Below are 24,540 nucleotides of genomic sequence, written 5' to 3'. Positions count from 1 at the left end.
ATTTGAAATACTATAAGTTCATATTAATATGATATGGAAAGTACAGCTCAAATGTAATCTTAATGACTTGTTACATTCACTCCCAAATTTTCTCTGACGTTCTATGAGTTCTTTCATTTACTGTTTACTTTTGTTATTATGATTAGGAAATACAATTATAAAAAAAATAATTAGTAACTGGGTTTGAATGTGACAGGATCACACACAACGTTTCTATACGAAGATTATCTCAAAAGTAAGTCTGCAACGAACTCTCTGAATTTTATGTACGAAAATGATAAACTGAGCTAATCAGTACTGTGCCAATATCCAACAAAACAAACATCCATACCTTAAAAACAAACATGTTCAACATAGTCTGAGTGATTCTTGCTGTAGCATGTCCTACACAGTACACCAGTCTCGCTCATGTATCTTCCTACCCAAGGTGCTTGATAAATCGTAAACATAGAGCAGATTATATTTAAGTTTCTTCTCTAACCTCCAAATCCTTGTTTATGATATCTCTGCATTTGTAATGTAATTTATGGCAATTTTGGAAATAATCTTCCTACTGGTCGCTTTCTTTAATTGGATAAAACTTCAGAAACTTTGAAAACAAATCAATACTCACAAAAACATATCAAACACCATCTCTTGCTCTAGATAAGAGTCCATACATAAGTTAAACCATAGTTTGTGCACTCAGGTGCAGAGTGCCATCACTTACCTATGTCTCTGAGATAATTTCAAAATATACTTATTTTTGGCATAAAATGGATGAGCAAAAAATGGAATTTGTCGACACTGTAGTCAAGTATCTTCATAAACTACTGTGTAGCTGTACTGCCCATTCAGTGCAGTGGGTTAAATTCTGCGTTAGAATACTCCGGTTCAGGAGTTAGATTTAGATAAATTTAGATAGATATTTTGATTTATTTATTTTCATCTTTCCAACAATGCTGTACTATACACAATTCCTGGAACGATATGTATCCACAACTACAGTTTTTGTAGTGCTGAACATAACAATTATTAGTCAGGCATGTCAGAAATACTGATGAAAAGTAATAATTTGTTAAAAACAAGTTACCTGTCAAAGGACAGAAATAACTACAAAACTTAACAATAGAATATTTCAAACACAGTGACTGTGACAACATGTCTCTTCAAAGTACTCCTATTACATAACATTCAAGGCAGATGCTCAAAACAACCTCTCTGCTATACCAAGCATTAGCATTAAGCTCTCCGAGCTCTTTGCAGCACAGCTGCATCGACAGTTACAAAAGCACCGAACGGCACTACCACTTCTCCCACATTCACTAGTGGACTAGTATAAATGTACTCCTTCGTGTGTAGAGCCCCCCCCCCCCCCTCCTCCCCCCAGAAAGTAACTCAGATGATTTAGGTCAGCGAACGTGGAAGCCATAAAACACAGCCTCCACGTTCGATATATTTCCTGGCAAAGGCTCTACTTAAAGACCATCGCACATATCTTCCAAAGTGTGCAGGTACACCATCCTTTTGGAAGAACAACCTTTGCTGAACATGAAGCTAAGTACAATGTAGTGCTTCAGGCAAATTGTTGGTGATGAATGATGCATTCAGGTATTCAACTGGCGTGACAACCCAATATCACGTCCCACATGCAGATGCAAAAGTCGATGTGACAGTCACTATCGAGTGGCGTGAACGCAGCTACATTATATAATGTTACAGTTTTTAGAGAGTCGTCAGTGGCCTCATGTTGTTCTTAGAACCATTCACAAATTGTATCAACAGAAAATAGTCTTAATGAATTTAGTGTTGCATTAATGAACTTTAATAGGGGTGGACTCTCACATCACGTATAAGTCAATGACCAAGTGTTGTGCGACATGCAGTTGCCTCACCACCACACATATGTTTCACTGGGGTCCTTGCTGTATAGCTTCTATAACGGCTTCTCTGTTAGCTGGAGTATGGCTAATACATGGACGACCTGTATTCGATTATGTTGGAGGGAGAAGCTGAAGCTCTAAATGACAAAACACATTTTTGTCTAGATGACGTAGACTAGGGTACCTAGCATCATATTCACGAGTGGCAACTCCACTTCAGTGATCAGATGCACCAAGAGTCAAAAACATGCCGACATATCCGGCGTTTGTGTATAGCTTACTATTGTACACGCAGTTTTACGACAAACGCAAAAAGAAGCTACAGTATGTGTATAGCTTTACAGTAGGGAAACCACATTACTTTGTTCACAACTGTTCCCTATCTGTGGAAAAGTGCTTGTAAACACTTTATTGTGGACGTGGGCCATTGTTCCTAATGTGCATGAGCCATTTTACAGGCTGTTTTTCGTGGTGTGTTTATGTAAAAATGTTGTGTACATAGTTCCGCGTAGTTAGTGCGTACACAACTTTCCCAATAGAGCGCGCCCCGCTAAGCACAACAGCGCAGGCACAGCGCTCGTTCATCTCCGCACTACGAGATGGCGTTGTCTTAGAGACCAAATTCTGCTTCCGCCGATCCGTGTATTAATATGTAACGCAGCCAATGAGATTGCTGCTAACGTAGAACCTTTTCTCCTCGCGGATCACACTCGCGCAGTGATACCTGAACGCTCGAGGTATTATAACGAGTGTACAGACCACCGATTAGTCAGTCTGGATTAGTCTGTACCAGTCTATAGTCAAGTTTCAGTCTGCGCCTAATAAGATTACCATATTTCTGTACATAGCCATGAAGATAAATGACGAAACACTTTGTCAAGTATCAGAGATATGTGAGAATAAGATTAACGTACCAAGACCAAAGGAAGTTCAGATTGTCAATTGTAAACAACATCCAGAATCAAGTTACTTAATGTCTATGATTTTTATTATTTTAATAAATGTGTGTGAAAATTAATCAAGTTCTGTTGAAAGTTGGTCACCGTCAATCTGCTACTCTAAGCGTGCAAGTGGCATTTCTATCGTCTGACCTAACGGCAGAAGATAAACACCCAACGATAAGACCACGAGACATATTGCTGACACTCGCCTACTTTGTTAGAGCGACAAGTCGAATCATCTGATGGTGTGTGTACCGAAGGTCTTACAGTATGCACACCACAAAAAAGTTGTGGATACTAATTTCGTGTTTTTTAAACTGAAGTTTAAGTACCAACACACTCCAAGGAAAAGTCAAAGATATAATGGTTTTCATGACGTTTTTGGGAGAGCTGTTGGAGAAACTGAATTATGACAAATAATTAATGATTCTTAAGAGGGGTCATGTAGCTTATGACGATCACAGCCATGATTCCAGCAATTAGTCAGCTTTGTGTTTGAGTCACGACTTGTAGAAACACAGCTTCTGTTTTGCAATATTCAACCCAGCTTTCCCACTCTTGAAAGGCATTGTTCCTTTTCCCTAGCAATAATAGACCATATTTTTCCAGGCATCTATCTCTGTAGCCAATAATAATAACAATAATAATAAGAGATTTGAATCTGAAAAACATAATTAGTCTTTACAGATTGATGATAAAAAATTATAACAGAGTTTGGTAAACATCTGTGAAGTGGTTTGGTACCTCTACTGATAGTAATGTGCCTCTTACTTTACTACACCGATTCACAATTTACCAAAACTGTTTTTCCAAACCTCAAAAGCACCATCCACGATATTGTTTGCAGCACATTTTGTTATGCTTTGAGAACAAATAAGACAAAAAGTTACATTTTCCATGAATTTAAACTGTCGTTATAAATAATTAACTTTTTTCTTACTTACGTTGTATTGGTTGTCCATAAGCAGTCATTCTCTCTGTTGGCATAATCTTTATAGTAGGTAGATCCTGTTTGCAAAAACGAATTCAGGGTTCTATTTAGTTGAATATACATTATTAAATGAACTGTCACAGGCTGTTGAATTAATTCTTCCACATTTTTATTCAGTAATTCACATTACATGTCTTTTCAGTCACATCCAAAAGACAGAAAGTCGAACTTACAACTTACTACTACAACATGCCAGTCATAACATAAATTCTGTCAAAACTTGGTTCCATGGAGGCTACAATTAAAAATTCCACCACTTTCAAAGACAGAAACATGCAATTTTCACTTAATTCACACGTTTTTCGGATATTATGTTTTGTAAAGGTTTCCATAATAATAATAATATGTTAACAAAAACTTCCACAGAATGAATTTAACAAACAAATGGCAGAATCAATACAATACTGTAGAACCAGGAATGTTTGGGTGCAGGTACAATCTGTATACACATTTCATGTTCATACATATATGTACATGAAATAAGTTTCATGTGAGCTATAAATATAGATATTTAAAAACGTATTTTATATGTTTTTCAGTCAATAAATTTTATTACGCTTTACCAGTTTTGACAAATACTCATTAGAGCATTATTTTGAAATAATTGCATGTGTTTTGTATAAGACCTGCTGTAAGTACAGTGTATCAGTTAAGAAACCAGATACTATATAACACAGTCTAAAACAATAAAATAAAAAATCCCTCCAAATTTTAAATGTTAATGGATCATGTTGTATGCTAGAGTACTGTATTGTGTTGTTTTTTAAACAATGATAGTTTGTCGTTAATTAGTTTCATTATATGGTGACGTAATGTCCCAAAGAAATGTAAAGGACATGAAAGTAGTAAGCATTATAGCTGGTATTACTCAATAGAACCTTAGCAAGAGGGTATACTAGAAACTGATTTCGAATGTAGTTGAGTAAGTAGGGTGAAATATAATACTTAGACAATGAGGGTTTGTAATTTTAATGGTTGTGCAGGAGGTAACTAGGATAAAGGGGCAGATATAGACCAAGAATAAGAGCGTCAAGTACTTTTTTTTTTTTACTTTTGGGGAAGAAGTATAACAGAAGGAAAGATAATCTGTGCTGACTGTGAAGTGGTGTAGCCTATGGAAGAGACCAGAGTAAATATTTAAGAGCAAAACACATCTTTAAATATGGAATAATAAAAATGATTTTGCTCCCATTAGAGCATTATTTGTAATTAATAGCATGTGTTTTGTGTAAGACTTGCTGTAAGTGCAGTGTGTCAGTTAAGTTGCCAGATACGAAATAACACAGTCTAAAATAATAAAATAAAAAATCACACCTAAACTTGCAATAAAACTGTTGATCCGGAGTATTCTAACGCAAAACTCTACCCAGTGCACTAGTTGGACATCACAGCTACACAATATTGTATGAAGGTACTTGTCACACATGTGATTAAACTGTTGCCAAATTGTCTTCCACTGAGGTCTGTTTTCTATCGAAAACATGCACTTCATAAAATATTCTTGGAGACATCTTTGTACCATTAACATGTAAGTTATCTCTCTGTGTTTTCTGAGAGTACAAATTTTGATTCACCCTGTGTGTCTACAGCTATGAAGTCCATTTACTTATAAGGTGGCATGTAGTACACAAATTAACTACAAGTTTAGTTGCTAACTTTAACCCTCTGAAAAATAATAAGTCTCTTTCTCACTCTGCTTGCAATGTTGTAGAAATAGACATTTCCTTAAATTTTCTGTTTACATTTTAATACCGTACATCTCCACATTTCCGTCCACATACTTAACTAAAATATCAATAAACTGTTGAGGCCAACATATCTTCCAACCATTAATACGTAAACTAGTTCTTCTGAAAAGCGTCTCCTTACAAATTTCATAATATTCGTCTACATTTTCATGACCATTTTTCACCATATAGCTGTACACCAGTTTCTCATTCTGATCATCCCTTCTTTTGTCATTCCAACATTACAATAGTTTCACGTTTCTCTTTCTTCTTTTTACTTCCTTTTTGGTATAAATTTTTTGATCTTTTGCATTTTTTCCATCATTACTCTTTTGATTACTCCAATAGTAATCTCAATTATGGGTCAATGATTATATTTTCTTTGTTTTTTATATGCATCTTATATTACAATTAAAATACTGCAAATATGTGACCAGTTGGTCACCCTACATTGTAATGTCTACATTCTTACAAGTAGCTTAATGCTTTATAGATAAAATAAACAATCATTTTTTGATCCAGGAGTTTATTTTTCTAAGTTGTTAAATTCCTAATATACTGCCAGAAATTATTTCTCAGTAAGAGTTTACACATTCTCGTGTTTAAGTAAGAAACTACTTCTAAAAGCACTGAACCTCTGAAAAATCGTCCATTGTCCTTTCTTTAAAGAAGTGTACCCCTCAGAACATTTATTTAATCAAATTCCTGCTGTCATTTACCATCCCACACCGAAATGCTATTCTTCTTCAACAAGTTAGCCATTGTTTCGGTCATATAGCACTTCGTTACTAACAAATTGTCTGTAAAATCCATATAATCCAAAAATTGATTTGGGTTGATTCTTATTCTTGGGAACAGGGAATTTTGCTATGGCTTCAGTTATCTTATTATAAAGCAAAATCCCACTCTTAGAAACACGGCAAATTTCAAATTGCAATTCTTTTACACTAAACTTGCATGTATCTAATTTCTAAGTCATATCCATCTTCCCTCTCTCTCTCTCTCTCTCTTTTTCTTTTTTTTTTTTTTTATACCTCTCTTAAAAGCATTCGGTGTTCAATCCATCATTTCACAGTTGCGTTTTTTATAATCTCCTGTTTCATATAAGCTCAATAACATCTGCTTTAAACCACTTCCTCTTCTTTTTGGATTGTGCTTTTCCAACTATCTTTTCTGCTGCTTTGTATATACCAGATTTAATTTGATCCCTGTCTTCAGTTACTCCACCACGTCGAAAATTTTTAGCTACGTTATCTGTTTGGTGAACATAGTGCTTTGCCAGTCCCTCGGTTTTCAGTTTTTCTAGTTCTCATTTAAGTTTTATTGTCTTCTTCTTCAGACATTTGAATCTGAGTGAACTTTTCATCAGGACCAGGTTACGGTCACTGCCTATGTCTGCAGATGGATAGATCCTGCAATCTTTTGCCTGGTTCCTAAGACGTACCTTCACTAGAATGTAATCGATCTACTGTCTCCTCAGTCTTTAGGGGCCTCCCATGAGTATCTCCTTCGTTTGTGATTTAGGATAGGTGTGTTTGCAACAACTAACTGGTGCCTCGAGTGAACTCAGTTAGTCGATCTCCTCTTTCATTTCTTCTTCCAAGTCGATATTTGCCAGCAATTCTTTCGTCTGGTTCCTCAACCGCAATGGCCTATATCGGTGTGAAACTTGGACAAAGGGAAGAGAAGAGAGAAGACAGCTAGAGGCCCTGGAGATATGGTGCTATAGAAGGATGATCAAGATCTGGTTGGTGCTTAGAAGAGTACAGGAGGCACATCCAAACAAGAAGAAACAAACTTGTAGGGAACATCCTAAGAGACAATAACATCATTGGAACAATAGCAGAAGGAGCTGTTGAGGAAAGGAATCGGCAGGGGCAACCAAAGGATACCATACATGCAACAGATCATGAAAGATGTTGGATGCAACATGTATGTGGAAATGATGATGAAGGCAGACAGAAGAGAGGAATGACGCTCTGCTGCAAATCAACCTCAGGGTTGAACACTAAAGGAAGTAAAAGAAGGAGAAGAAGACAATATCATATATGTAGATTTTTAACTTTGAAGTAACCTGTTGCCTCAAACAAAATCCAGACTCCTGATAACCACTGAAAGTCAGATGGTACAACACAATTCTTATATGATTTTCCACCAAATAGAAAAGCTCTGTATATCCTACATCCTGGTTCTAATAGAGCACAATGAAAACCTGAACTAAGGAGAAGGGCAGCCATATATTTTACAGACTCAAGACTTATTAAGAAGTTCATTTACGCTCACTGGATGGTCATTTTTCTCTGAGTAGAAATTTGTTCAAAAATCATGTTGAAAAAGAGTCTAGCACCTCATCATTCTTGGACACAACTAAAAATAGTTAGTTATGTTTCCTGTCACTTGTTTCTGTAAAACCTCAACTTTCGATTTTTATGTTCTCTTTCAACAGCTGCTTTTTTTGGAATTGATATCCCGTGTTGTTGTGGTCTTCAGTCCTGAGACTGGTTTGATGCAGCTCTCCATGCTACTCAATCCTGTGCAAGCTTCTTCATCTCCCAGTACCTACTGCAACCTACATTCTTCTGAATCTGTTTAGTGTATTCATCTCTTGGTCTCCCTCTACGAGTTTTACCCTCCACGCTGCCCTCAAATGCTAAATTTGTGATCCCTTGATGCCTCAGAACATGTCCTTCTTCTTGTCAAGTTGTGCCACAAACTTCTCTTCTCCCCAGTCCTATTCAATACCTCCTCATTAGTTATATGATCTACCCACCTAATCTTCAGCATTCTTCTGTAGCACCACATTTCGAAAGCTTCTATTCTCTTCTTGTCTAAGCTATTTATTGTCCACGTTTCACTTCCATACATGGCTACACTCCATACAAATACTTTCAGAAACGACTTCCTGACATTTAAATCTATACTCGATGTTAACAAATTTTTCTTCTTCATAAACGATTTCCTTGCCATTGCCAGTCTACATTTTATAACATCTCTACTTCGACCATCATCAGTTATTTTGCTCCTCAAATAGCGAAAGTCCTTTACTACTTTAAGTGTCTCATTTCCTAATTTAATTCCCTCAGCATCACCCGACTTAATTCGACTACATTCCATTATCCTCGTTTTGCTTTTGTTGATATTCATCTAATACCCTCCTTTCATGACACTGTCCATTCCGATCAATTGCTCTTCCAAGTCCTTTGCTGTCTCTGACAGAATTACAATGTCATCGGCGAACCTCAAAGTTTTTATTTCTTCTCCATGGATTTTAATACCTACTCCGAATTTTTCTTTTGTTTCCTTCGCTGCTTGCTCAATATACAGATTGAATAATATCGGGGTTAGGCTACAACTCTGTCTCACTCCCTTCCCAGCCACTGCTTCCCTTTCGTGCCCCTCGACTCTTATAACTGCCATCTGGTATCTGTACAAATTGTAAATAGCCTTTCGCTCCCTGTATTGATACCCCATGTGGTTTAATTAATTAAACAACACAAACACTCTTCCCAAAAACGCTATCTTCCATTAAAAAAATTGTATTCCTCATTTGATGATTATTATTGGCACAGTCTACAATAGCTAGCTTTGTTTGTGACACTTCCTTGTTCATAGAATTAGTAAATAACAATTCTTCAGCGTCCCAGTCAAGCCCAGCTCTGACATTTGTAATACAGTCAATGCCCAATATTAAATTCTACATCTACATCTACATCGATATTCCATAAGCCACCGTACAGTGCGTGGCGGAGGGTACCCTGAACCACCACTTGCCACTTCCCTTCCTGTTCCACTCGCAAATAAAGCAAAGGAAAAACGACTATCTATATGCTTCCATATGAGCCCTATATTCTCATATCTCATCTTTGTGGTCCTCACGCGCAATATACTGGCGACAGTAGAATCTTTTGCCAGTCAGCTTCAAATGCCGGGTCTCTAAATTTTCTCAATAGTGTTTTTGTAAAAGAACGTCGCCTTCTCTCCAAGGATTCCCATTCGAGTTCCCCAAGCATCCCTGTAACACTCGAGTGTTATTCAAACCTACCAGTAACAAATCTGGCAGCCCACATGTGAATTACTTCGATGTCTTCCTTTAGTCTGACCTGGCGTGAATCCCAAACACTCGAGCAGCACTCAATAATGGGCCACACTAGCGTCCTATATGCGGATTCCTTTATGGGTGATGGACTCTTTCCTAAAATTCTCTTGAACACCTACTTGAAAATTTTATATGGCTGACCTTAAAACGATAACAAAACCTACATATTCACAATTTTGTTATACCTCGCAGTCGCATTTCTTACTTTTATTTCTACAATTGGCCTTTCACAAAATTATTTTCCCTTTCTAATGTTCTTCCCTGAAATTAAATTTCATATGCCGACCAAGTAATTACGTTCCTAAAGTTGGATTTGAACATAAGAATAGGGACTGTATAGTTCGTCATTTTCTTTCCCCACATCAACTTCATATAAAAGATTGTTTTCAATTTCTTTAAAGTCTATACTTTCAACTCTTTCTTTCCCCATAAAATTCTCTTTCTGTGCTTGTAAGGTACTGAAAGCAACAGTGGGCGCCACGTCACTTTCAGTCTCCATAGTGACAGACTGATCTTTTATACACTCATTACAACAATTTTAGTACAAAAATTTATCCTGTAACATAGAATATTTATTTCAGACGTTTTAATTTTATATTACACTCAGAAAAATTAAATAAAAATATATTAACAGCCGATTTTGGTTGTTACAGGACGAAACACATCATGGTTACTTATACAAATTACAGTAGGTGATCAAAAGTATCCGGACACCCCCAAAAACATACGTTTTTCGTATTAGGTGCATTGTGCTGCCACTTCCTGCCAGGTACTCCACGTCAGCGACCTCCGTAGTCATTAGACGTCGAGAGAGAGAGCAGAATGGGCTGCTCTGCGGAACTCGTAGACTTCGAATGTAGTCAGGTGATTGGATGTCACTTGTGTCATACGTCTGTATGCGAGATTTCCACACACATAAACATCTCTAGGTCCACTGTTTCCAATGTGATAGAGAAGTGGAAACGTGAAGGGACACATACAGCACAAAAGCATACAGGCTGATCTCGTCTGTTGACTGACAGAGACCGACGACAGTCGAAGAAGGTGCTAATGCCTAGTAGGCAGACATCTATCCACATCATCCCACAGGAATTCGAAACTGCTTCAGGATCCACTGCAAGTACTATAACAGTTAGGCGGGAGGTGAGGAAACTTGGATTTCATGTTCGAGCGGCTGCTCATAAGACACACATCACGCCGGTAAATGCCGAACGACGCCTTGCTTGGTGTAAGGAGCGTAAACATTGGACGATTGAACAGTGGAAAAACGTTGTGTGGAGTGACGAATCACGGTGATCCGATGGCAGGGTGTGGGTATGGCGAATGCCCAATCAACGTCATCTGCCAGCGTGTGTAGTGCCAACAGTAAAATTCGGAGGCGGTGGTGTCATGGTGTGATCGAGTTTTTCGTGGATGGGGCTTGCACCCCTTGTTGTTTTGCGTGGCTCTATCACAGCATTGGCCTACACTTATGTTTTAAGCACTTTCTTGCTTCCCGCTGTTGATCAGCAATTCGGGAATGGCGACTGCATCTTTCAACACAATCGAGCACGGGTTCATAATGCATGGCCTATGGGGGAGTGGTTACACGACAGTAACATGTCGTGGCCTGCACAGAGTCCTGATCTGAATCCTACAGAACACCTCGGGGATGTTTTGGAACGCCGACTTCGTGCCAGGCCTCAGCGACCGACATCGATACCTCTCCTCAGTGCAGCATTCTGTGAAGAATGGGCTGCCATTCCCCAAGAAACCTTCCAGGACCTGATTGAACGTATGCCTGCGAGAGTGCAAGTTGTCATCAAGGCTAAGGGTGGGCCAACACCATGTTGAATTCCAGCATTACCGATGGACGCCGCCACGCACTTGTAAGTCATTTTCAGCCAGGCATCAGGATACTTTTGATCACATAGTGTATATTTCAAAAGTAGCGATACTTTAACGATACTTCTGAATTTTATGTATGAAAATTATAAACTGAAGAGACCAGTATACAATGGAATAAATCCATGTACCATAAAAACCACAATGGGGCAGACTAGGACAGATCTTTGGTGAACGTGCAAGTCTCGACAGAACGGCCTCTGGCAGAGCGCAGGTGGCCAACACAGCAGGGTAGTGGGCCCAGATTTGGTGTAGCACAATGTCTCGGTTCCCGAAGGGAAAAACAGTCGTGGATCAATCTGGTGTGACAAGTGATTAGTTTGTAGTGTGCGTTGTACAGCTATTTTTGTGCCAAGGCAGTATACCAACACACAAGAAATATTTCGAACAGTACATCTACCCTAGAACCACTGAGTCAAGTCTTATAGAAATATATGAAACGTTATGCAGTTCTGCTAGCTATGCGATGACATGGAGTTACTCTTCGAATAATGCTAATGAGAGGTACACGTACGCGAGTACGTAGCGTAAGGAGGGCTATGCGTGAAGCGTTTAGTGAATTCGAAAGTAAAATTCTATGTACCGACTTGACAGAAAATCCTAGGAAGTTCTGGTCTTACGTTAAATCAGTAAGTGGCTCGGAACAGCATATCCAGACACTCCGGGATGATGATGGCATTGAAACAGAGGATGACACGCGTAAAGCTGAAATACTAAACACCTTTTTCCAAAGCTGTTTCACAGAGGAAGACCGCGCTGCAGTTCCTTCTCTAAATCCTCGCACAAATGAAAAAAATGGGTGACATCGAAATAAGCGTCCAAGGAATAGAAAAGCAACTGGAATCACTCAACAGAGGAAAGTCCACTGGACCTGACAAGATACCATTTCGATTCTACACAGAGTACGCGAAAGAACTTGGCCCCCTTGTAACAGCCGTGTACCGCAAGTCTCTAGAGGAACGGAAGGTTCAAAATGATTGGAAAAGAGCAAAGGTAGTCCCAGTCTTCAAGAAGGGTCGTCGAGCAGATGCGCAAAACTATAGACCTATATCTCTGACGTCTATCTGTTGTAGAATTTTAGAACATGTTTTTTGCTCGCGTATCATGTCGTTTTTGGAAACCCAGAATCTACTCTGTACGAATCAACATGGATTCCGGAAACAGCGATCGTGTGAGACCCAACTCGCTTTATTTGTTCACGAGACCCAGCAAAATATTAGATACAGGCTCCCAGGTAGATGCTATTTTCCTTGACTTCCGGAAGGCGTTCGATACAGATCCGCACTGTCGCCTGATAAACAAAGTAAGAGCCTACGGAATATCAGGCAAGCTGTGTGGCTGGATTGAAGAGTTTTTAGCAAACAGGACCCAGCATGTTCTTCTCAATGGAAAGACATCTACAGACACTAAAGTAACCTCTGGCATACCACAGGGGAGTGTTATGGGACCACTGCTTTTCACAATATATATAAATGACCTAGTAGATAGTGTCGGAAGTTCCATGCGGCTTTTCGCGTATGATGCTGTAGTATACAGAGAAGTTGCAGCATTATAAAATTGTAGCGAAATGCAGGAAGATCTGCAGCGGATAGGCACTTGGTGCAGGGAGTGGCAGCTGACCCTTAACATAGACAAATCTAATGTATTGCGAATACATAGAAAGAAGGATCCTTTATTGTATGATTATATGATAGCGGAACAAACACTGGTAGCAGTTACTTCTGCAAAATATCTGGGAGTATGCGTACGGAACGATTTGAAGTGGAATGATCATATAAAATTAATTGTTGGTAAGGAGGGTACCAGGTTGAGATTCATTGGGAGAGTGCTTAGAAAATGTAGTCCATCAACAAAGGAGGTGGCTTACAAAACACTCGTTCGACCTATACTTGAGTATTGCTCATCAGTGTGGGATCCGTACCAGATCGGGCTGACGGAGAAGATAGAGAAGATCCAAAGAAGAGCGGCGCGTTTCGTCACAGGGTTATTTGGTACCCGTGATAGCGTTACGGAGATGTTTAGCAAACTCAAGTGGCAGAGTCTGCAAGAGAGGCGCTCTGCATCTCGGTGTAGCTTGCTTGCCAGGTTTCGAGAGGGTGCGTTTCTGGATGAGGTATCGAATATATTGCTTCCCCCTACTTATACCTCCCGAGGAGATCACGAATGTAAAATTAGAGAGATTAGAGCGCGCACGGAGGCTTTCAGACAGTCGTTCTTCCCGCGAACCATACGCGAGTGGAACAGGAAAGGGAGGTAATGACAGTGGCACGTAAAGTGCCCTCCGCAACACACCGTTGGGTGGCTTGCGGAGTATGACTGTAGATGTAGAACTCGGCAAGTGTGCTCGGGCGCTCAGCACCCGCCTGCCCTGACGGCGCTCGCCTGTGTCCGCAGCTGCTGAGCCGCATCAAGGACGCGAGGCTGCGCGACTGGGCGGCCTACCTGAACGCGGAGTGGCCGCAGCTGGCGCGCCGCGTGCCCGACGACGTGCGCCTCCAGCCGGACCGCTACTCGCTCATCTACGTGCCCAACGGCTTCGTGGTGCCGGGCGGCCGCTTCCAGGAGTACTACTACTGGGACACCTACTGGATAGTGCAGGTCAGTCGCCCGCCGTGTCTGCGGCATCCAGCTCAGTAGCTACTTTGTCTGGGAGACCTCCCGATCTTCGAGTCACTTTCTGGACGGTCCACACGAGCATTCCACCTTCAAAACTTGAAACCTATTTTCATCGAGAAAATGTATAATATTATTTGTAACCCTACTCGTACCTTCTTTTAATTTTTATATTTTTCCAGACAATTTCCTGAACACGCCAGAATGTCCTAATGGACTCTGACCAGCCATCTTCTGACGAAAGGCACATGCTGCAAGCATTGGGTCTCTACAGAGACATTCCCCTCCATAGTCTGTTGTTGCAAATCCGCTCTACATAGCATGCAGGTAACTGACTAACTCACATCAAAGTCAGTATCAGTACTGGACCAACCACTCTGTTTAGGTGCGTACTTCTGCTGGAATACCTACTGCACAGTCTAAGTGACAGCTGTCCCTAAACACCATATCTATAGCTGTATACGAGGACGTGCTGAAAAGTAATGCCTCCACATTTTTTACGTAAAAAGTCTTCAATCTTTTTATACAAAACAACGTTATTAACAGTCTACATCTTTATTCATCATGCCCACATACCATAGCCGTTCAATAAGAATGCAACAATTTTTTTTTCTGACAGCCAGATGGTTTTATTCAGTATTCCAATACACCATACTATTTCCCACTCGTTCGGCTACAAAACACTATTTTTCCAACATAATCCCCATTCAATGCGACAGTCTTACGCCACCTTACAGGGAGCGCCTGTACGCCCACATGGTACCACTCTGCTGGTCGATGTCGGAGCCAACGTACTGCTGCGTCAGTAACTTCCCCATCACCCACGTTCTGCTTCCCATGGAGTGCACCCTTCATTGGGCCAGACGGATGGAAGTCGGAAGTTTGGACATGCTGTCTCTAGAAAAAGAGACCCATCAAGTTTTGTCAGCTTCTCTCTCCTCGGGTGCACAGACTTCTGTGATGGCTTCATTAGAAGTTCATTTGCATTTTTGTGGCGAGGAACACGCTGGAGACATTTCTTCAATCTGCTGAGGGTGGCACAGTGTGAGATCGAACAGGTTTGCGCTACCTTGTGGCAATGATGAGAGAAAAGGAACTCTCTCCGTCCGAATAGGCCTTGGAAGGCTAAACGGTACCGACCGGCCGCCGTGTCATCCTCAGACCACAGGCGTCAGTGGATGAGGATATGGAGGTGCACGTGGTCAGCACACCGCTCTCCCGGCCGTTGTCAGTTTTCGTGACCGGAGCCGCTACTTCTCAGTCAAGTAGCTCCTCAGTTTGCCTCACAAGGGCTGAGTGCACCCCGCTTGCCAACAGCGCTGGACAAACCGGATGGTCACCCATCCAAGTGCTAGCCCAGCCCGACAGCGCTTAACTTCGGTGATCTGACGGGAACCGGTGTTACCACTGCGGCAAGGCCGTTGGCAATGATGAGAGACGCCTTGCCCAATGACTCACCGTGTCTTTCTTCACCGCCAGGCCTCCGCAGCGCCTAAAACTATCTGCAATGCTCTGGTTTTCTGTCAAAATAAAATCAGCGACAGCTCTCTGCTCGGAATGCCCCTCCGTTACAGACGCCGTTTCGAAGGCTTCGTACAGAGCCGCCACATATCGGAACTTCACGAAACTACAGGTGCTGAAGCGGGAACATTCCACGATGTCCCACAACAAATTCCGCACTTTTTAAACAGACAATGACCGAGAAAAAAAAATGTTTCATTACTTAGTGAGCGCACCTGCTATTTGCAGCCCACTGCCGTTAATAGGGCTCTGAAGTGTGTTGTGTAACATGGTAGTGTGTAACGTAACTACGTCGGTGTTCGAGAAACAGTGTCCTATAATTGACTGTAACCATAGTCCACGCAAGTAGCATCCTTTCCTGCAACTGACATGCCAGACCATACACGAGCTCTAGTACATCTGTAACAATCCGACGTCTCGTGTTCACTGTCCTCGATCGTCCTCAATCCTGTCGCGACTGTCATCTGTTTCCAGAACTTAAAGAACAACTTAGAGGACTTCACTTTGATAGCGATGAAGCAGAGGTGAGGCTGCGGCTTCATCAACAAACTCAAACATTCTACAACGACGGTATCAACAAACTGGTCTCCTGTTGGGAGAAATAAATATGTAGACATGAAGAACAAAGATGCAGATTGTTAATAACGTTTGTTTTATTTATAAAACTTCAAGAGTCTTCAACATAAAAAATTCCGAGGCATTACTTTTCAGCTTGCACTCGTATATACTGCGCAAATTGCTGTGAAGAACACAGCAGAGGGTACGAAACTTTACGGTCCTTCCCATTCCAAGTGCACACAGTATGCAGCACAATGACGGCTGACATGCGTCTGCACGCGCTGTAACCATTGAGACCACACCTTCACTCTGCCCTTGCAGCAGTGATACGAGGTGGGCTGGTGGGTTTTCTCTAGATTCAGCACTTAACACTCCCGTTCCTTGGCACTTTGTAAGTAGGCGTGCGCGGGCTCATTGCCGCCTATCTTCCAGACTGCGACACTTTCATTTCTCAACATCTCCGTGACAATGTCCAGTGGGACGAACCAATCTCTGACCGCTGGTTCCACTCTTCTTCTCGTATACATTCAGTATGCCCTACTACTGTTATCTGGCACGTGCCCTACACACTTGAGCAGTATTGCAACATTGGATGCACAGTGGCGTGGCGTGAGTCGCTCGTGAACTGTCGGTGTTTTGCCAGCACCCTGGCCGCAGCGGCCCCCCCGGCGCCAGGCGCGCGTCGCCTCGCTGTAGCCCTGCAGCCGCGGCTGGCACCGCTGGCCGCCTACAGCGGCTGACGTACGCCACTGGGACCGGGCCACTTCTTCACGCGGCTGCTCCCTCTCCTTTGTGGCCCGATCCCAGCACCCACAATGGAGCTTACGTCATCATTCCATTTCGTGCGTGTGCAAACTGTTACATAGAGTTGACTGACTGCAGTTGTAACTGAACGATGTCGTGGTCATATGTCACAGTTTAACATTTACATTTCTGAACTTTTATAGAACTTTCCCGTATTTGCACCATTCTCATATCTTTTTAAGATGACACAGAACTGTTATACATCTTTTTGAGATAGTACTTCGTTATAGACAACCAAATCATCTGCAAAATGTTGCTGCTATTATTCCCTGACAGGTCATTCGCGTACAAGTTAAACAACAACCGTTCTAAGGCACTTACTTGGGACACACCTGAAATTACTTTTATTTCGATCGATGACTCTGCATCCAAGTTATTTGCTGCATCCTGCCCACAAAAAAAGTCCTCAATCCAGTCATAAATTTCGTTTGATACCAGGGAACGTGAACAGGCAGCGACAAGCGGGCGTAGCCCCAACGCACCTAAACAGCGGACCCACTGGTGCTCAAAATAAAGCGAAAACAGGGGAAAATAAAACAGGCAAGGAGTACATTCCGGTCCTTTCTGGCGTAACCAATAGCTCGCAGGCCGCCAACGGATACATATCCCGCGCTTTACTTCTGTTAATACTGAACTGAGAAGGAAACAACAATAACCTACCACATAATTTCTGATGAAGTCTGTTAGTACAATAATCTTACAAGCTACGTTCAGTTGACAGGCTTCCTCTCTAACCACTACGCTATAGCTGACACAAATTATTTAAAACAATATCTTTTATATCATGATGCCGTAAAGGTCATCTGCATACAAATTGTAAAAATAGATGTATCTGTCTGTGTATGTATAAATGTACATATGTTCCTTATCTCGTCCTAAACCACTGGACCGATTTTAACCAGACTTTGTACTCATATCATTCACCGTCTGGAAAGAACCACTGTGGGGATAATAATCACCCACCTGTCAAAAGGTGGGGGTGGACACAAAGAACCAGTGCAGCCCATAAGGCGAGAGTAACCACAGGTCAGTCATCCAGCATTTAAGAATGAGAGCACTTAGAGACTTGCAACAAAGTTTACACATAATTTCAAACCATTAAGAAACTCTCTCTCCTGACGACTCCAGCAAAAGTATGAAAGGAAAAAATTTTGTCGGTTACTTCGTTTGCACTGTTCAGGAATCTCTCTTTACTACCAACCGTATTGGAGACGCATTTTGCAGGCAGTATTCACTTATATAACTGAATGTAGCAGAATAATTGCACATTTGTTCAGAAGATACGGCGTCATAAACACTGAATGCGAGAACACCTATTGCATCGTGCAAGACGTTTGCATTTATTACTTCGTCGCTACTTAATGTATTCGCAACGCTTTTCACAAAGGGTATCCACATGTGATGCTGAATGTACCAACAAAACTATATCACTGTCCAGGAGAAATGATGTCAAATGCAGAGATACGAGAAAAACTGCTGGATCATGCATAACGTTACAATCTATTACTTCGTTGGTACTAACTCTATTCGCAACACATTTCACAGACAGCATCCACGTACGCAGCTAAATGTACTTAGAAAAATACATTTTACGACACACGGTTCAAGAGATATGACGTCATAAGGACTGAGATGAGTGAGAAACTGCCGCCTCATGCACGACGTTTTAATTTATTACTTCTTTACTACTAACTCTATACACAACACATTTCGCAGACGATATCCGCATATACCACTGGATACACTTGCAAAATTTTATCATTGTACCGTACGTAGTTCCGGAAACACGACGTTATAAACATTACGCGGCGTGAAAATTAAACTGCAGGGCGATATTCGCTAGACATAGAGGTGAAATATGTATACAAATTTATGTGAAGTAAGTTAAATATGTGCGAAATTTATTTGACATTTGCGTATGCGAGCAAAGCCATAGGTAAAAAGCTCATCCTAAACCGCTAGAACTATTTCTATCAGATTTGGTACACATATTAACTACAATCTGGAAAGAAATACAGTAGGGGTAAGAACCACCAGCCTCCTTTTGGGATGAGTGTGTAAACATGGAGAGAGAGTGCAGGAGGAGAAGATGGACAGAGAAAGAGAAGAGGAGGAGATGAATCGAGAGAGGGGAGAGGAGGAGATTGTCAGAGAAAGTAAAGAGGTGGAATGGACAGAGACAGGGGGAGTAAGAGACAGTCCGAGAGATCTGAGAGGAGGATATGAACAGACAAAGAGGGGAGGGGGGGGCAGAGTTGGACAGAGAAAAGAAAGAGATGGATAGAGAATGTGAGAGGATGAGTTGGAAGGAGAGGGGGGAGGAGCAGATCTATAATGGAAGACTGGAATAAACAAATACCTAGGCAACATCTGGTTTCTCAGCTAGTTTAATTATAAGAAATCGTACCACGTACGACATGTGTGACAGATATCCTTAATGAGCTGGCGCTATGAAACATCGGATGATCATGACATGGAAGCTATAATATGAAGAGCACCAAAAGCCTTTAACTATTTATATGTTGTTTTGCGTCATTTTATTGGAAGAAATGGAAGCAAAGGCAACCGGTTTTTGGCATATCCTTAATGTACCGGTCCTTTAAGGCATCTTGTGTCATAACACATAAATTATGAATGAAGAGTACGATACATGCTTCTCCTACAAACCATATAGTTGAATATGACGTCCCGTAAGTTCAGATTGTGACGTCTTATATCTCACTGCCACGTTGCAAAATTCCGGTGCGTTTTATTCTGCCTTTCTCGCCTGTGGCGTTGTGACGTCACATAGGTCGACCACCTCCACGTCCGTATTCTCTCTCACTGAGACAATCCTCTCGTTGGACCTCGTGGCTGCGCTCAGAAGCCACGCACTGTCTGCGATGCATGTCAGGGGAGCACACTACGTGCCAAACCGCTCTACAGGTCTAATCGGAAATTTTTATTAGCGGACATGCTGCGCTACATTACCACTCATTCTGAGTCAGCATTGCTAACCTCGCTCTAGGCCGCAACTGTCCCAAAATCAGTAACTAACGCCCTTCCGTTATTTACTACCATCAAGAATATTCCCAGATACCGACTACTGAAGTGGAATAGCTCCACCGCTAGCAGTTCAGTACCCCGCCTCCAACTGCCTACGAGCAACTCCCGCCGACTACAGAACGGAACTACAGCTCAAAGTCACTTGGGAAAGCGTCACATCGCTCTCAAATACCCACAGAAATAATTTATTGGTTTCTGCTAAACCTCTCCATGTTAGTCTCGTTCACCAAAACACGGTCGTCCAGCTAGCTGCTGATGTGAGGGCCGTACTTACCAGGAACCCTCACCCGAAACTTATACCCACGCACGGCAACGCACTTTCTGACCGTCCCAAATTTCCGTACTGCAAGAAATAAGCCGGTTGATCAGGTGGAATCCCCCGCTCCCGAAAAGTGAAATGCACCAATAAAGCGGCAATTCCTCCCCAGAGGACACACCACGCTATACGAGGAATGGCGGCCGACTTTCCGATCTCGCGAATTGTTTGTGGACGTCTTTGACACCCAAACCACCAAAAACGCGGGTTAGTACTGCGGTTGACGCTGCAGCTAGAGCCTTGTGCGCTGTATCCCCGGGTACTGGTTACACTGCTGCAATGTGATGTATTTTGCTTAGGGCAAAGCTGTTAATCAAAAGAACTCTCTGTATCCGGTTTAACGTTCTAGTTTTATGCTTATGGAGAGTAGCCCTGTATAGAGTTTATGGTCCCAGTTGGCAACTTCATCCTCGCAGATTGGACATTAAAATACTACCTAAGTGGTTCGTCTTTTCTATCCTTTGTAACCACGTTAATTTTCATAGTCTCAATTTGGAGTCTGAGAGGTAAAATCCTCGATCTGTGTTCACTGAGCTTGGGGCAGAAGAAGTCAGCGTGGATTATTTCTTAAGCTCATTCAGTTTCAGATTTCGTGCTAACTATTACACTGATGCAATCAGCATAGGCGTGAAATCTGTAAACCTTGTAGCCTGTGTTGCAGGTTTAACAGTAATGGTTCTACATCGATTGCGCACATTATCAAACAGAGGGAGTAACCCTGTCGTATACATTGTTTAATCGGGACCGGTGAACTTAGTTGCCCATTAATTTTGATTCTAGAGGGTGTTACGACTATACGTTTGCGTATATGCTGAGTAAAATGATCGCTGAACCCCTTCAATTCGCATTATGGTTAGTATAAAGTGGTGGTTGATGCGGTCAGATGCCTTACCAAAGTCTAAAAAACATGAGACCGACTTTGCACTTACACAGCCACAATACAGATATAATATCCCTGTATTCACACAATCCATTTATCATAGGTCGCCCTGAGACTGCACTCATTTGATAAGAGCCAATTATCTACGGCAGTGCCGACTTCATTCCATTATTTATGCGTCGGATGGAGATTTTATAGTCGGAGTTGAGCAGAATTAGTGGCTGAAAACCCTTCAGCGTAGAACCACGACCTTTTTTTTTTCTCTTTGCGCGGGTTGGGGATCAGGACAGTCCGTCCTTCCGTAAACTAGGATGGCACCTGCACGTCCCCCAATGATTGTTATACATTTTGGTGAACTCTTGATTGATCTGTTTCGATTGTTCAAAACCGTTCAAAAGCCAAGATCTCACAAAATACTTTTTATTCGAGAGAACCGGTTTCAACTGTCTTAGCTGTCATTTTCAGGTCTTAAACATTTTTTGAAGCTATGACAAACATGCTGAGTTTTATCCACTTGACATCTTGCGCATGAGATCAGCGTAAAATGAATGTGTCTTACTACAAAAAAATGTTTAAGACTTGAAGATAACGCCTAAGACTGTTGAAACTGGTTGTCTTGAATAAAAATATTTTGTGCGATCTTGGCTTTCGAATGGTTTTTAACATTTGGTAAACTCTATTCCTATGACGTTCCAAAAGCAAGCATAAAATTCTATTGGCAGGCAATCTAAACCAGCTGAGATCTTTGTAGATAACTCTTTGACTGTGGTCAACATTTCTTCACCGGTAGTGATGGCTACGAGGTCGGCGTTGTCATTAGGATTGACCGGGGGTGAATGAAGAGTAAAAAGGGCTCACTTACCGTCACATCAGTTGCCGGCCAGACTTAAAAATCTGTATAATACTGCACCACGTAATTTTTCTTATTGTAGCTTTTTGATCGTATTCGTGCCCCCGTTCATCGTTGAGAGTACGGAGTACCTTTTGTTTACCTCTACTGGCTTTGCTGATCATGTGGTATATTGACGAATTTTCCTGCGTAAGTTCAACTGGAGAAAGCAATCAGATCTTTTCCCCTCTAGAGATTGCCGTACAAACGCTGAGATTCTTGTCATAGTACGTTTTATTCTAGAGATGTTTGCTATGAATCCCATGGGGTCACCATAAAGTTCGCAGGGCCATAAAAAGTACACTTAAGGTGTGTTTTCGCCAACATGCTTTCATACAACCACACTGCACGATGCATTTTTTTATCTGCGCTTTTACAAACTGTAGCCACCACATGGTGCGTGTTGGGTATCTGTCTTGCATCCGAAGACGTTCTTGCCATGTATCACTGATCTGTTTCAGCACAGCCTCGTCCCACTAACGATTACTTTATTATTTTTTTTTTTAATGTATGCTGCACACTTGTATGAAATGTTCAGTGACCTGAGAAATTTATGGACGAAATTGCACAGTCAACCACATTATGGATATAGCCTTTCGTTGCATAGACCCTGTATAGTCTGAATTACTGGATACGTACTTATATCTTCGGCGTGGCACCAAGTATCTATTAAATATAGTCCATTAGTTACAACGACAGCTTCTCGCAAAAGTTGAAATTCGGAACTTGATCTCACTGACGCAATACGCAATTAAAATCACCATCCAAAATTAAATACAAGCGAGCATCGTATTAATGGGGCAATCTCATCCCAGAACAAGTTGCTCCTCGCACGTTTCCTGCTGGATCCAGAGGCAGCATACACATTTAGAAGAAGTAGATCATACATTATCCCAGTTATTCGTCGTTCGGTTTCAAGTATAGCTAGCGCTGTACATGGTATGTCTTTCTTGAACCATATTGTTGTTCTACACTCAGAAGATTGTCTCATATCTGAACACGTCCACTATTTTCGTCGTAACTGGTTCTGGTATCATCGTTATACTAGTATCAGTGTCGGTGGCCTAAAAGTAGTCATTTAGAGATTGTAACTTCACGTCGGAAACAATCCTGTTTAAATTGAGCGTGACAATTATATACGCCTGCGGCATTGAGTGTTAATCCTAAGGACAGTCATTTTCATCAGGCGACGCAGTCTCCTTATAAGGTCAATTGGGATCCCCTGTTTAGATTGGTTCTTCGACTGAGGAGGCTAGGTTCATAATGTATGCACATCTTCATTCGGGTTTGGGACGCCTGCTTTTCCGACCTCAGTCACGCCACGTTTTCGCTTCCACCTGTTCTGAGAATTGTCTTGGTACATGAGAATTTTTGCTCTAGTTCCTAAATCTCTTCGGGTCTCTTGCTTACATGTTTGCTGTTTGGGTTTCACCGGCTGCTGCCTGAGGTTATCTTTCTCGATGTTCGTCAGTTCCCCTAATTGTGTGGCGTTCCGAGTCAAGTTGTCGCTCGAGCAATTATTCGAGGCCGGCTTCAAGAGAAAAATCGTTTCGCTTCGAGGATGCTCGTTCGGAGTAGGTTGTTGCGTAACTTCGGTATCAGCAGCGGAAGAATGGATCGGTTTCCCACCTTTCGGGGTCCATTGTGCTGAAACTGTTGCAGCTGTGACGATTTCCTAAGACTAGCGTGGTCTCGAATCTGTCCTGTCAGTGATGGCACCGTGGTCTCCTTCTTGGGTGGCAAGTCGCTGGTAGTGCAGACGCTCGGCACGGACGTGGCCGCCAGAGTTGCACGCCGCGCTGGTCCTCTCCGACCGTCTTACGTAACGACGCCTCAGTAACCACAGACACTGATCTACGACGGTACGTGCTTGTGCAAGTCGACCTTTAATTATCTCCTTCCGTTGAGCACTTGGAATTTGCGTGCATTGGACCACCGTTCGGCAACGTTACTGAGGACTCTCCCCTGCAGTTATCTGTTCCGCTGGTACTTCGAACGGTAGTTCGAAAATCCCGATTGTCCGTATTCCAAACCCTGCGTGAGTAACGGTGACTTCGCCTACGTTTCCGTCACAGTATTTCATAATTCTCCACAATGCTTCGTAATTCACCACAAGTCTCAACTACTGTGTCGCGGCGCACGATATCCGCCACACGTCCTCACTCGACAGCATCGCCGACGCGGTGGGCTGGCAGTCCGCGCACGCCCCCTGGGCCGACCCAAATCTCCACACGTCACACTGTCTTCATCTTTCTATCATAGGCCACTAAATTCAACACCTAAGTATCATACGACTAGGTGTGCACACACCGATAAGAACACTGGTGTCGGTTCCTCGACGTCCCATTGCCCCTGTTGCGGGAATCCAAGTAATGTTGCGAGGTGATGAATTTAATGGACTACGAAAAAAGGA

General features: G+C 42.0%; 1 protein-coding gene and 1 pseudogene across 1 annotated transcript in view; one reads left to right on the top strand and one right to left on the bottom strand.

Annotated features, from left to right (window-relative positions):
- LOC126484278 (trehalase-like) overlaps nt 1–24,540 on the top strand; it is a 325,129-nt gene that overhangs the window by 96,290 nt on the left and 204,299 nt on the right. Inside the window, exon 5 of the mRNA XM_050107704.1 lies at nt 13,896–14,099. Within this exon, the coding sequence (XP_049963661.1) occupies nt 13,896–14,099 (204 nt within the window). The remainder of the gene's footprint in view (nt 1–13,895; nt 14,100–24,540) is intronic.
- Nucleotides 15,423–15,540, bottom strand: LOC126485254 (5S ribosomal RNA; annotated as a pseudogene).

This window comes from Schistocerca serialis, chromosome 6, assembly GCF_023864345.2.
Source record: "Schistocerca serialis cubense isolate TAMUIC-IGC-003099 chromosome 6, iqSchSeri2.2, whole genome shotgun sequence".
NCBI classification, from domain to species: Eukaryota; Metazoa; Arthropoda; class Insecta; order Orthoptera; family Acrididae; genus Schistocerca; species Schistocerca serialis.
Note: the sequence above shows the minus strand (reverse complement) of the source record. Positions and strands in the feature narration are given on the sequence as shown.